This window comes from Anolis carolinensis, unplaced genomic scaffold (assembly GCF_035594765.1).
Source record: "Anolis carolinensis isolate JA03-04 unplaced genomic scaffold, rAnoCar3.1.pri scaffold_9, whole genome shotgun sequence".
NCBI classification, from domain to species: Eukaryota; Metazoa; Chordata; class Lepidosauria; order Squamata; family Dactyloidae; genus Anolis; species Anolis carolinensis.
The window spans coordinates 7,519,246-7,531,660 of NW_026943820.1; the positions used below are offsets into that span (position 1 = coordinate 7,519,246).

Here is a 12,415-nt window from a genome sequence, read left to right on the forward strand (position 1 = left end):
CCTTCTCTAGGCAACGGGACCGTGCCTCGAAGCAAACCGTATTCAAAAAACCACTGCGGCCTACTCCCTTTCCAAGGCAACGGGGCGCCTCATTGTCGTGGTCCTTCCTGATTTCAGCCACATTGCATCCTATGGGGACTGCTGGGTGGGGAGGAATGGCCAATCTGAATACAGGTTTTGGCACCATTGGCGTTTAATCTACCATGGGAAGAGTAATGGCTCTAAAACAGCCCCTTTCCCTATGTTTGAGAAAGGCCTGCGCTTGAGAGAAAATGCTCATGTTTGGGAAAAAGAGTTGTTCCAGAGAAAAGAAGTTAGGTAAAGGTAAAGGTTTCCCCTGACGTTAAGTCCAGTCGTAACCGACTCTGGGGGTTGGTGCTAAGCCGAAGAGCCGGTGTTGTCCGTAGACACCTCCAAGGTCATGTGGCCATGGGCATGACGGCATGGAGCGCCGTTACCTTCCCGCCGGAGCGGTACCTATTGATCTACTCACATTGGCATGTTTTCGAACTGCTAGGTTGGCAGAAGCTGGAGCAACAGCGGGCGCTCATTCCGCTCCCGGGATTTGAACCTGGAACCTTTCGGTCTGTAAGTTCAGCAGCTCATAGATGTAGATGCACCCTCTGTATATCCGATTTCTTCATTTTGTAATAAGCAGATTTGTATGATTTTAAATAAAATAGCAAGAATTTCCAATATTGACATGAAATGTACAGCACTGAAAGACACTAATCTAAATTCTCTGGTTCACTGAAGTTGTTTATCGCATTAATTCTATCCCATATGTGCATTTTTATCCCGTTACAGCTTCGCCACTGTCTTTACAAACTCCAGAATCCTCCTTAAAAGGTTCTGATGGTTAGAGAAAGAGCTTTTCAGCACGCATGCGCAATACGATTTGCCCTTACCCTCGCAGCTTCTAGGCTTTAAAGGAATCCGTCCAATCAAAGCGGGGCTTGCTAGAGAGAGGCGGACCTGCGGAGAAACATCGTCCAATAGAAAGCTGCGTTTGATGTGAAGGAAGTCCGAGAGCTGACGAATGCACGGAGGAGGAAGGCGAAGCAACAAACGGAAGGCTTTGCTATGTATTTAGGCCGCGGCTCTAACCCTGTGGCAGTCTGAGAGTTTTCTTCCTTCTCTCCCTTCGCAATGAACTCTCTGGAACAGGCAGAAGGTAATATTGATCAATTATAATACTTTATCATCTGTGGATGGCAATAAATAAAATGCAGGTTGAGTATGCCTTATCTGAAATGTGTTATCGAAGGCTTTCATGGCCGGAATCACTGGGTTGCTGTGAGTTTTCCGGGCTGTATGGCCATATCCCAGAAGCATTCTCTTCTGACGTTTCGCCCACATCTGTGACAGGCATCCTCAGAGGTTGTGAGGTCTGTTGGAAACTAGTGAAGTTGGGTTTATATATCTGAAATGATGTTCAGGGTGGGAGAAAGAACTTTTGTCTGTTGGAGGAAAGTATGAATGTTGCAATTGGCAACGTTGATTAGCATTGAATGGCCTTGCAGCTTCAAAGCCTGACTGCATTCTGCCTGGGGGATCCTTTGTTGGGAGTGTTAGCTGGCCCTGATTGTTTCATGCTTGGAATTCCGCTGTTTTCATAGTGTTGTTCTTTATTTACTGCCCTGATTTTAGAGTTTTTTAAAATACTGGTAGCCAGATTTTGTCCATTTTCTTGATTAAATAATTTTGCTAATATAATATATTGTATATACATATACTAATAATATTGTAATGTTATACAATATAATAGGGGCCCCTGGTGGCACAGTGTGTTAAAGCGCTGAGCTGCTGAACTTGCGGACCGAAAGGTGCCAGGTTCAAATCCTGGGAGAGGAATGAGCGCCCGCTGTTAGCCCCAGCTCCTGCCAACCTAGCAGTTCGAAAACATGCAAATGTGAGTAGATTAATAGGTACTGCTTCGGCGGGAAGGTAACGGCGCTCCATGCAGTCATGCCGGCCACATGACCTGGAGATGTCTATGGATAACGCCGGCTCTTCGGCTTAGAAATGGAGATGAGTACCAACCCCCAGCGTCGATCACGACTGGACTTAACGTCAGGGGAAACCTTTACCCTATACAATGTAATACTATTAATAATACAAGATAGTATTATTATATTATAATATTATTATATATAATATAATAATTATAATGCTACTGATAATATATACTAATGTATAATGGTAATACTGTTTTATACTATATCATTTTTATTTTATATCTCAGTATCCTCTTAAGGTGTATGTACTGTACTGTACAAAGAACACAGTTTGACACTACTTTAACTGCCATGGCTGAAGGCTGTGGAATTGTGAGAGTTGTGGTTTCTAGCCTTCTTTCCCAACAAATAAAAAGTAAAGCTTTGGCTGCAATGGAGATTTTAGGAGGCCATGCCTGTCAAGCCGCAAAACTGATACCTAAAACTAAATAGCTCTCTCTCACTCTTCCAGATCTCAAGGCTTTTGAAAGGAGGCTGACTGAATACATTGCTTGCCTACAGCCAGCAACTGGACGATGGAGAAGTAAGTGATGGGCTTTCCATAGGAATAGGTAAAGGTAAAGGTTTTCCCCTGACATTAAGTCTAGTTGTATCTGACTCTGGGGGTTGGAGCTTTACATTTATAACGTACATTTATAGGTTATTTGTTATTTATAAAGTACATTCTCTTATTTAAAAACATATAACAAAATAATTGGGGAGTTTGGGTTAAGAGCTCAGTCGTGGAACAAATTAAACTCTTAACTCAAGATATCACTGTTCTAGACATAACTTTGGCCAGTTTTTATGGACACTAATCACCATGTGAGCAGCAAATGTGTTGTTTCTAACTTTTCCATTTTTTTGCCAGTAATTCTTATAGTGGTATCTGTCTGTACAGCAACGGGGGCATGGAACTGGCTAATCGACCCTGAAACACAGAAGGTATGTAATTTCTTAAATATGCTATGTTTTCATTTATCTGAATTTGTGTTACAGAACCTATTCGTTCATGTTACCGTTTTCTGTGTACCTATTTGTTCCTGCCATGTGTTTCCAAGTTCAGTGTGCTTACTGAATACTGTTAACAGGTCTCTTTGAGGTGAATTGACATGCTATGGTTAGTATTAGTTATGGAAATCTATGATTAATGTGGATGAGGAGGCTCTTGTGGTGACCCTATAAATGAGAGATCCTGTTAATTCAGCTTTGAGTCTCCTTTGGAAGAACAGAAGCGGGATATACATAATAATGATGATGGTGATGTCAACATCTCTGATCAGGATTTCATTGAGTCTATCTAGCTGTAAAGGATTCACTACTTGTTATATGATCATGGTAAATGTATTTAAAGTTAACAATTTCTTTTAAAGTTGTTAGTCAGTGCTACAAATAGAATAGAACTCTTCCATTTTTTCACTGATTGGAAAAAGAGAGTTTCAAAATAATCGGTATACAGATGTAAAGGCTTTCCTTTTCAACCTCTCTGTCTGGGCTAATCTTGTCAAGAGTCAGACGCCAATTAGCGAACAAAAATAGAGTTTATTCAGCAGATAAGCCAAAAAGTAATGTTAACACAGAAAAAACCTTGAAACACTTCACTATCAGTGCTTCAAGAGCAGTTCAAACAAAAATATAATTCAGCAACACAAGCAGGTAAAAACAAAGCTAAACAAACTTAGTGCAAACTGCACTTTCTGAGTCCAAGCCCTGCCAGCCGGCTCTGTAGTTTTCAAAGGAACAGTTCCCAAAAGAAAACACCAAATTGGTCAGGAAACAAACAAACAAACTAAGAATGCAGTAGACTGCTTCCACAATGTGGATAAAGCCGAAGGCTCCAAAAGGATGGTGCAAAGACGTCATCCGGGATTCCAAGGTCAGGTCAGGAGATAACAGCGGTGTCCAAAGAGCAAGCCAGGAGTCAAAAGCCGATAGTAGTCATCAATCACAGGGCGAAGGCAGTAGCAAGGTCAAATTCCGGTCCAAGGTCTGAAGAGGGTGCAGTCATCCAAAACAGGTCCACGATAAGACACAGCGAGAGCCAAGCTAGGTGATAACAGCAGATTCAAATCATAGTCCAAGTCCAATCTTCATGGAAACACAGATCCCAATGGCGCCTCAGCAACACCTTGCCACACGCAAAGTGCAGTGGCCAAACATTCCCATTTTATTCCCCTTCCTCCTGGGTGACCAAACACTCACACCCAAACACCAGGTGTCCCAAATCTACTCAGAGTCTGAGCTCCACACAGCTAGAGCTCGTGGATCTGGAGTACCTAGCAATTCGTCGGAGTCCCAATCATCCTGCCCACACTTAGCCCCATGAACACTTAAAGAACCATCCTCCCTTCTCCAAGCATCCCAATTGGGATCAGCTCCTGCAGAAACCCCAGGTTCAGAAGTATCCATAGACCCCAAATCCCCAGACATCTCCGGTGGCTGTGCCCATTCAGTGCCCGCTTCCCCAGCCACCACCTGTTCCTCAGCATCCATCTCCCCATCTGAATCTTCCTCAGAAGATCCCCCATATAGCTCTCTAAGTCGCTTCCTGCGCAACTCCTCCAGTGAACCCTCATCACGAGGGTTTTTTCTTCCTCTTCGAATTCCATCCCCATCAACCATAATCCCCGAAGGCGCAGTCACAACAAATCTGAGTGACAGTTTTAATCTGAATTACATCTAAATTGTTTGTACACACAACATTTGTAGACAGCAACAATAATATCCTAAATGTCTACAACATAAACTCTGCTTTTCTAAAGCAAGGATCACATTTTTTTCAATTCATAATCATCTCTTTTGAACGGTGCATTTTGACAATTGTGTGATTTTTCTCCTAGGTATCTTTTTTCACCTCTTTATGGAACCATCCGTTCTTCACCATCAGCTGTGTTACTCTCATAGGGTTGTTTTTTGCTGGAATACATAAAAGAGTGGTGGCGCCCTCAATGTATCCTTTTTTGTTTTAATTATGCATGTCTGTCAAATGCAATTATTTATTGATCCATGCCCCAACAGAAAGTAATTTCAGCATAAGACATCTTCAGTTATGTGTGTGGAACCTCTGATCTGTGGGCTACATGTTATCATGTAATCCAATAACCTCTCCCCAAAACCTTTCCTGACTCTTCTTGTTTGTTAACTACCATTAAGTTGACTTCAATTTATGGTGACACTTTGAAGGAGATGCCTTCAAGTCACCCTGTCATCAGCAGTGTGCCTCAGTTCTAGCAAACCACCTGGATTGACTCTGTCCACCAGTTATTTCCTCGGGCTTAGCTAAATATGGGGATGTGTAGAGAGAGCTGATGATGCAGGAAGAGGACTGCTTTCTCTGACAAAGAGTATGGATGCCTCACCAAACTACAACTCCCATGATTCCTCTTGTAGCATCATGAATTTGTTCCTTTCTGTAAGAAGAGAAAGAACTGCTTTTACTGTGCAAAAGGGGAGTACAGTGAACTGACAGAATAATAAGAGAAATATTTTCTTACCTTCCCAGTTAGCCTTTCTCTCTGCAGCCTCAAGAGAGAGAGGAAAGGATTGTGTGTGTGTGTACTGTTGTGGCGAACCCTGTAGTTTTATCTCTCTTTTTCTGTCTCTCACGAACACTTATGTATGCACAGGACTCCACGATTATCTACAAATGAATGCCACTAGCTTCCCTTACAGCTGGTGATCTCAGAATTTCTTTCCTTCGAAACTGCTTACTGTCCATTGACTCAGAGCATCAAAGACATCCATTTACTTTGTCAATTTGATAGAGACACATGTATATGTTTCTCAGCTAGTCTAACCACACAGTCTATCATTTTCCTTTGACCTATTCTGTGCAGCATAGCGGCTCGATGTCGGACGGTCTTGGCAGAATACAACATGTCTTGCGATGATGTAAGTGGCTCTGGTTTCCTTGGCTGAGTGTGTCGCGTCTGTTGCTGGAAATAGAACTGCGCTCTGGGGAAAGAGCAGCGATTCTGCTTTACAGGTTTAATGGGCCACTATTCCCTATCCTCTTTATAACATTAGTTCATAACCCATTTCCTAAATATTGGTATTAGATGCACCTTGTTTCTACATTTCTATCAATGGGTATTGGAATGATCCATTTTGCATAGGAAGGCAGGCTTGGGGTTTATGGTAAGTCCTCCACATTCACCGTGGTTTAGGGGTACAGGATCCTAGCAAAATAATAACAATAATCATCATAATAATAATCATAATAATAACAACAAATTTATTTATATTTCACCACCATCTTCCAAAAGGGACTCTGGGCAGCTTACAGAAAGCACATACTAGTGCCATAAAACACATAGAATATAAGTAAATTATATCAACCTTTATCAATATCAATTAACATAAAACAACACTTAGAAAAGGTAAAAGCCCAACTCAAAGTGGAATAACTGAATTATAATAACTGCCTTTACCTGAGGAGTTTCTGGATTCTCCAAAATGACTATGGCCAACTTCTGGCAGATATTTCTAGAGAGAACAATTAAATCAAAGCTGCAAAAGTCAAACAAATGTGGAGGGTCTACCGTATTCACCTATGTAGTGATTCCTTTGTACGATGTGCCCTCAACACCTATAATGTTGGGATGTTACCCATTTCATGTCCCTTATCTTGCATGGAATGTTAGGACCTTCTTATGAAATGAAAGAGCATCTAGATCTCTTTCATTCCATAAAAAGATCCTTATGTTACAGAGCATATGATGGTCTGTTACGCTAAATTTGAAGAGCTGGGTACTGATTCTGGCAAAACCTTCTTTTAATTCTACAAAGTTGGGAAATTTGGTTGATAAGAATCAATGTAAGCCTACTAATGATTGATATCTTGGATTTGTAACTATTACAGATTTCTGAACCATTAAAAGTGCGTTCTTTTCTCCACAGACTGGAAAGTTAATATTGAAACCCCGGCTTCATGTCCAATGACACACGGTTTGCCTTCAGCTCTGTCTGCCATCATGCAAACATGACACAAAGGACTTTTCCTCAACACAGTGAGGCCAAAAAGGACTGTGCAATGTGCCCACATGTGTATGGCGGTGTCTGAATGGTTGACTGCAGATGTGGGAAACATTGGCTATGGTGAATCTCCTTGCCTTTTTTTCCTGCGTCCTGTGCGTTTGCAGTATTGGTATCCCTTTAACACAGAATATGGGACTCGCTTGTTTTTATAAATGTACAAATCACTGTAAATAGAAAATGGAACTAGTATTTGAAGAACGTACATTTGCCATTTACGTTGCTTTTACCAGTACAATTATTGATAACCTAATCCAATTCCTGGCTTATCTTGTCCGCCACCAGCAGCAAAGCCCTATCTTCATGATAACGTCGCTGTACATGTTAGTTTTTGTCGCATAGGATACAATGGCCTCGTTCACACAAAGAGTCAGCCAGAATTTATTTGTTATTTGGGTTTGTTTCTGTATCCTACCCTGTTTGCGAGTTACAAACCAGGAATTGGATTGTCATGTAATGTTGGGCTGTTTCTTTCTAATGATTTTATTATTACGGACCTCTGTTCATGGGAGGAACCAATTAGGAAAAACTGGGCAGCCTGCAGGAGCATATTGCTTATGAATCTTGAATTCTGGCCTATCGTTTCAAGCAAATATAACCAGAAGGACTTAAGTTCCCTGTTTCTACCTGGAGCTTTTGAATAAATACAGTGCATTATGCCTGAAAGTTACACTGTGATCCCCATGAAACTAGTATTGCTCAACTTCAAAATTGTACTGTAAAAGAAAGTGCCACAAGTGTATTTACACTTAGGATTGATTTAGGCTGTCCTTTGTGTCCTTCTTGGGTCTAGCGAAGGCTTAATGCTGTCTGCCCAAACATTATGAGGAAATTGGGAATATTCTACAGACTTACATTGTCTTTTCCATCTAATTTTTAAAAATCCATTAGTAGGTTTGTTTCATACAAAACCAGTATCAAATTCGTTCTAAGTTGTGTTTTGGGGTTGCCTTTGGTTAGCAGAAGTTTAATGCTTTGGCAGGACAATGAATACAAAGGAGTGGCCGATGCCTTGGAGAATGTGTAAGTTTCTAGCATTCTTTTGTTCAGAGCATATTTTGAGTAATTAGGCACCATTACATTTTCCCTAATGAGGCCATGTTGAAACTTGACTATTTTTCACAAGGCTAAAAAAAAAGCTTTGTCAAAAGGATGCTGGCCTTTGGGTTCAATCCTAGCTTCTTAAATTGGCTTCAGAATTGAATTTATTATACAGAGTGTGAGAGGTGGAGTCCTGAAACCAACTACATTGTGCAGAGGTAAAAATTGGAGCTTAGAAATGTCATTTTGAGAAATGTGGTCCAAATAAGTAACTTTCCAAGTTCTGGCAGCAGCGAAACTACAATCAGACTCTCCCCATTGTTACATAAAAGTGTTAGAAAACAAAAAATAGTGACTGTTGTACGCAGTATGTACAGGGTATGATCCTGAAATATTGTCAAAATTTTTTTAAAATCCATGATGTGCCTTTTTTTTAAAAAAAAAGCCCTGATCGAAGCTATTTTAAGTAGTATAAAGCTTTAAGAGCCCAGCGGTGTGAAGCATGTCTTCTATCAATCAAGAATTACCTTTTAAAGTTCCTAGAAACCCAAACTATAGTCGCATCAATGGATTTTGTACGATCCCAGCAATCAAACCTTGTGCTCTCCTACATATCTCTTGTCCCATCACTGTTTTAAAGTTGCTCTGTGTTTTTGCAGGAAATATGTATTGAATAAATATTTTAAGTATAATAGTATCCTTGTCATTTTTTAAAAATCAAATAAGTGTTTTGTATTGAACATTACTATGTATTTAATAACCCTGTTTTGTTTTCCATCGCTTGGAGATCAAAGGGAGACACATCATTTCTTCCTTTTTTATTCACTGATTTGTAGGAAGGGAAACATGTACTGATACTACATGTTCGATTTAGCAAAATATTTATTTCAGTTGGTTGTATTTGTTTCTCTGAAAACTAGTGACTGCAGAATCGGGCCCATAAGCGTTCAGGGACTAGTCCGGACATGTCTTGCTCTGCGTAGTTTAAGAGCGCAGCCCCTTCCGATAATTCAGACAAACTGAGACGACAATGGAGTCGGAGACCTTAAGCCATAAAGGGAAACTCTTCTGGCCATAAACAACCTGAAGGATACAAATATTCAGTCCTCCTACACAACAAGTGAAATTCCGGACGTTTTTACCCAGACCGACTGCAGCTACTCACCGACATGATAAGGTATAGAAGAGATATTTTACGTTTTAACGTTTTATTGTAAGTCACAGCCTGTACTTAGTATCAATGTGTTTGGTGTGTTGGTGAAACGAAGGCTGTAATCCTAGACAAACATGCCTGTGAATAAATATTTTAGGGAAATAACGGGCCGGGGGGGGGGGGGGGACTACCTTAAGGTTTTTTTTAACAAAAATATCCAAGATATTTGGAGTGGTCAATGCTTAAAATTGGAATAGTTACAATTGAATGATAAAAGTACAACTAAGCAATACAGTAGAGTCTCACTTATCCAACATGAACGGGCCGGCAGAATGTTGGATAAGCGAATATGTTGGATAATGAGGAGAGATTAAGAAAAAGCCTATTAAACATCAAAATAGGTTATGATTTTACAAATTAAGCACCAAAAGATCACATTTTACAACAAATTTGACAGAAAAAGTAGTTCAATACGCAGTAATGCTATGTAGTAATTACTGTATTTACGAATTTAGCACCAAAATATCACGATTTATTGAAAACTACAAAAAGGCATTGGATCATCCAGAACATTGGATAAGCGAGTGTTGGATAAGTGAGACTCTACTGTATTTACAATTGATTTTTTAAAAGGAGGATTGTATATCGAGCCATAATGCAATGTACATTTTTCAGTCCTGCTGAAAAGAATGAGAACGACTTCTAAGGAATGGTTATATGTAATATCGTCCTACTTGGTAAGGTTGCCTTAGTGCTGATAATTTAGAAATTTCAACTTTTGCTAACAGCAAGAGAAGGGAATGCGTCATAGGTTTGACTTGAGCTTCCCTGTTTCCAAAATTGAGACTTGGCAGTGTAGATGGGGGCTGAGTGCTTGTAAGTTTTTTTTAGTATTGTACGGCATTGAATGTTTGCCGCAACTTGTTATAAACCACCCTGAGTCCCCATGGGGGGGGATATAAAAAGTTTTATTTCTTAATTTATTTATAATTCACATTATCTGCTTTGAACTGGATTATATGAGTCTACACTGCCACACATTCCGGTTCAAAGCAGAGAATCTGGATTTCATATGGCAGTGTAGAAGTGGGCCTCAGAGGAATGTTTGGAACTGCAGTCCAAAAATATCAGGAGAGTCCTGCGATTTGGGAGTTTTATATCAGAAGGAATGCTGGGAGTTGCAGTATCCAAAACACCCCAAGGGGACTACTGGGTGGTGCAGTCTACATATATCCTATAGTAAAGGTAAAGGTGACATTAAGTCCAGTCGTGTCCAACTCTGAGGGTTGGTGCTCATCTCCATTTCTAAGCCGAAGAGCCAGCGTTGTCCATAGACACCTCCAAGGTCATGAGGCCAGAATGACTGCATGGAGCACCATTACCTTCCCGCCAGAGCAGTACTTATTGATCTACTCACATTTGCATGTTTTTGAACTACTAGGTTGGCAGAAGCTGGAGCTAGCAGCGGGAACTCACTCCGCTCCCCAGATTTGAACCGCCGACCTTTCGGTCAGCAAGTTCAGCAGCTCAGCGGTTTAATCCACTGCACCAGAGCACCCGGTGGCATAGTGGATTAAAGCCTTGTGACTTGAAGATTGGGTTGCTGACCTGAAAGCTGCCAGGTTCGAATCCCACCGGGAAGAGCGTGGATGAGCTCCCACTATCAGCTCCAGCTCCATGCAGGGACATGAGAGAAGCATCCCACAAGGATGGTAAAAACATCAAAACATCCGGGCGTCCCCTGGGCAACGTCCTTATAGACAGCCAATTCTCTCACACCAAAAGCAACTTGCAGTTTCTCAAGTTGCTCCTGACATGAAAAAAAAATCTGCTGCACCACCAAAGAATCATTTCATTATATATATATGTGTGTGTGTATTTGTGTGTGTATGTAAGTGTATGTATACACACACACACATATGTATCCTATTCTTGAACTGCAACTCCCAGCAGTCTTCCAGATAGATAGATAGATAATCTATCTCTATCTATGTGATCTATCTAATCTATCAATATCTATCTCATCTATTTAAACTATCAAATCAATTTATCTATATCTAATCTATCTAAACTACAGTAGAGTCTCACTTATCCAAGCCTCGCTTATCCAAGCGTCTGGATTATCCAAGCCATTTTTGTAGTCAATGTTTTCAATATATCGTGATATTTTGGTGCTAAATTCGTAAATACAGTAATTACAACATTACTGCGTATTGAACTACTTTTTCTGTCAAATTTGTTGTATAACATGATGTTTTGGTGCTTAATTTGTAAAATCATAACCTAATTTGATGTTTAATAGGCTTCTCCTTAATCTCTCCTTGTTATCCAACATATTTGCTTATCCAACGTTCTGCCGGCCCGTTTATGTTGGATAAGTGAGACTCTACTGTATCTCCTTAATCTATTTATTTATTTATTATTTATTTACAACATTTATAACCCGCTCTTCTCACCCGAGGGGACTCAGGGCGGCTTACAAAAATTGGCAAAATTTAATGCCCAAATTGCAATCATAAAAACAAAACATTATAAACAGATCTGTTAATAACATTGTTAAAACACATTATAAAAACCTTAAAAACGTATATATAATTAATTCCATTCATCCGAGATCCTCATGCTTCATCCTTAATCTATCTATCTAATCTATTAATATCAATCTAATGTAATCTATCTAAACTGTCAAATCAATTTATCCAATCTAATCTATATCTATCTAATCTGTCTAAACTATCAATTTATCTAATCTATACTACAGTAGAGTCTCACTTATCCAAGCCTTGCTTATCCAAGCCTCTGGATTATCCAAGCCATTTTTGTAGTCAATGTTTTCAATATATTGTGATATTTTGGTGCTTAATTCATAAATACAGCAATTACTACATAGCATTACTGTGTATTAAACTACTTTTTCTGTCAAATTTATTGTATAACATAATGTTTTGGTGCTTAATTTGTAAAATCATAACCTAATTTGATGTTTAATAGGCTTCTCCTTAATCTCTCCTTGTTATCCAACATATTTGCTTATCCAACGTTCTGCCGGCCCGTTTATTTTGGATAAGTGAGACTCTACTGTATCTCCTTTATCTATCTAATCTATCAATATCCATCTAATGTAATCTATCTAAACTATCAAATCAATTTATCCAATCTAATCTATATCTATCTAATCTGTCTAAACTAT

General features: G+C 39.7%; 2 protein-coding genes across 2 annotated transcripts in view; both read left to right on the forward strand.

Annotated features, from left to right (window-relative positions):
• Positions 1-46: 46 nt before the first annotated feature.
• Positions 47-8,764, forward strand: cnep1r1 (CTD nuclear envelope phosphatase 1 regulatory subunit 1). The gene is made up of 7 exons (XM_016995464.2): positions 47-588; positions 808-1,174; positions 2,470-2,541; positions 2,869-2,942; positions 4,838-4,947; positions 5,834-5,888; positions 6,897-8,764. The coding sequence occupies exons 2-7, from the start codon at positions 1,150-1,152 to the stop codon at positions 6,936-6,938; spliced, it is 378 nt and encodes a 125-aa protein (XP_016850953.1). The 5' UTR covers positions 47-588; positions 808-1,149; the 3' UTR covers positions 6,939-8,764.
• A 345-nt stretch (positions 8,765-9,109) lies between these two features.
• The window catches only part of heatr3 (HEAT repeat containing 3), a 34,108-nt gene continuing 30,802 nt past the window's right edge, over positions 9,110-12,415 (forward strand). Inside the window, exon 1 of the mRNA XM_062961894.1 lies at positions 9,110-9,249. The gene's annotated coding sequence lies outside the window, so the exon portion shown is untranslated. The remainder of the gene's footprint in view (positions 9,250-12,415) is intronic.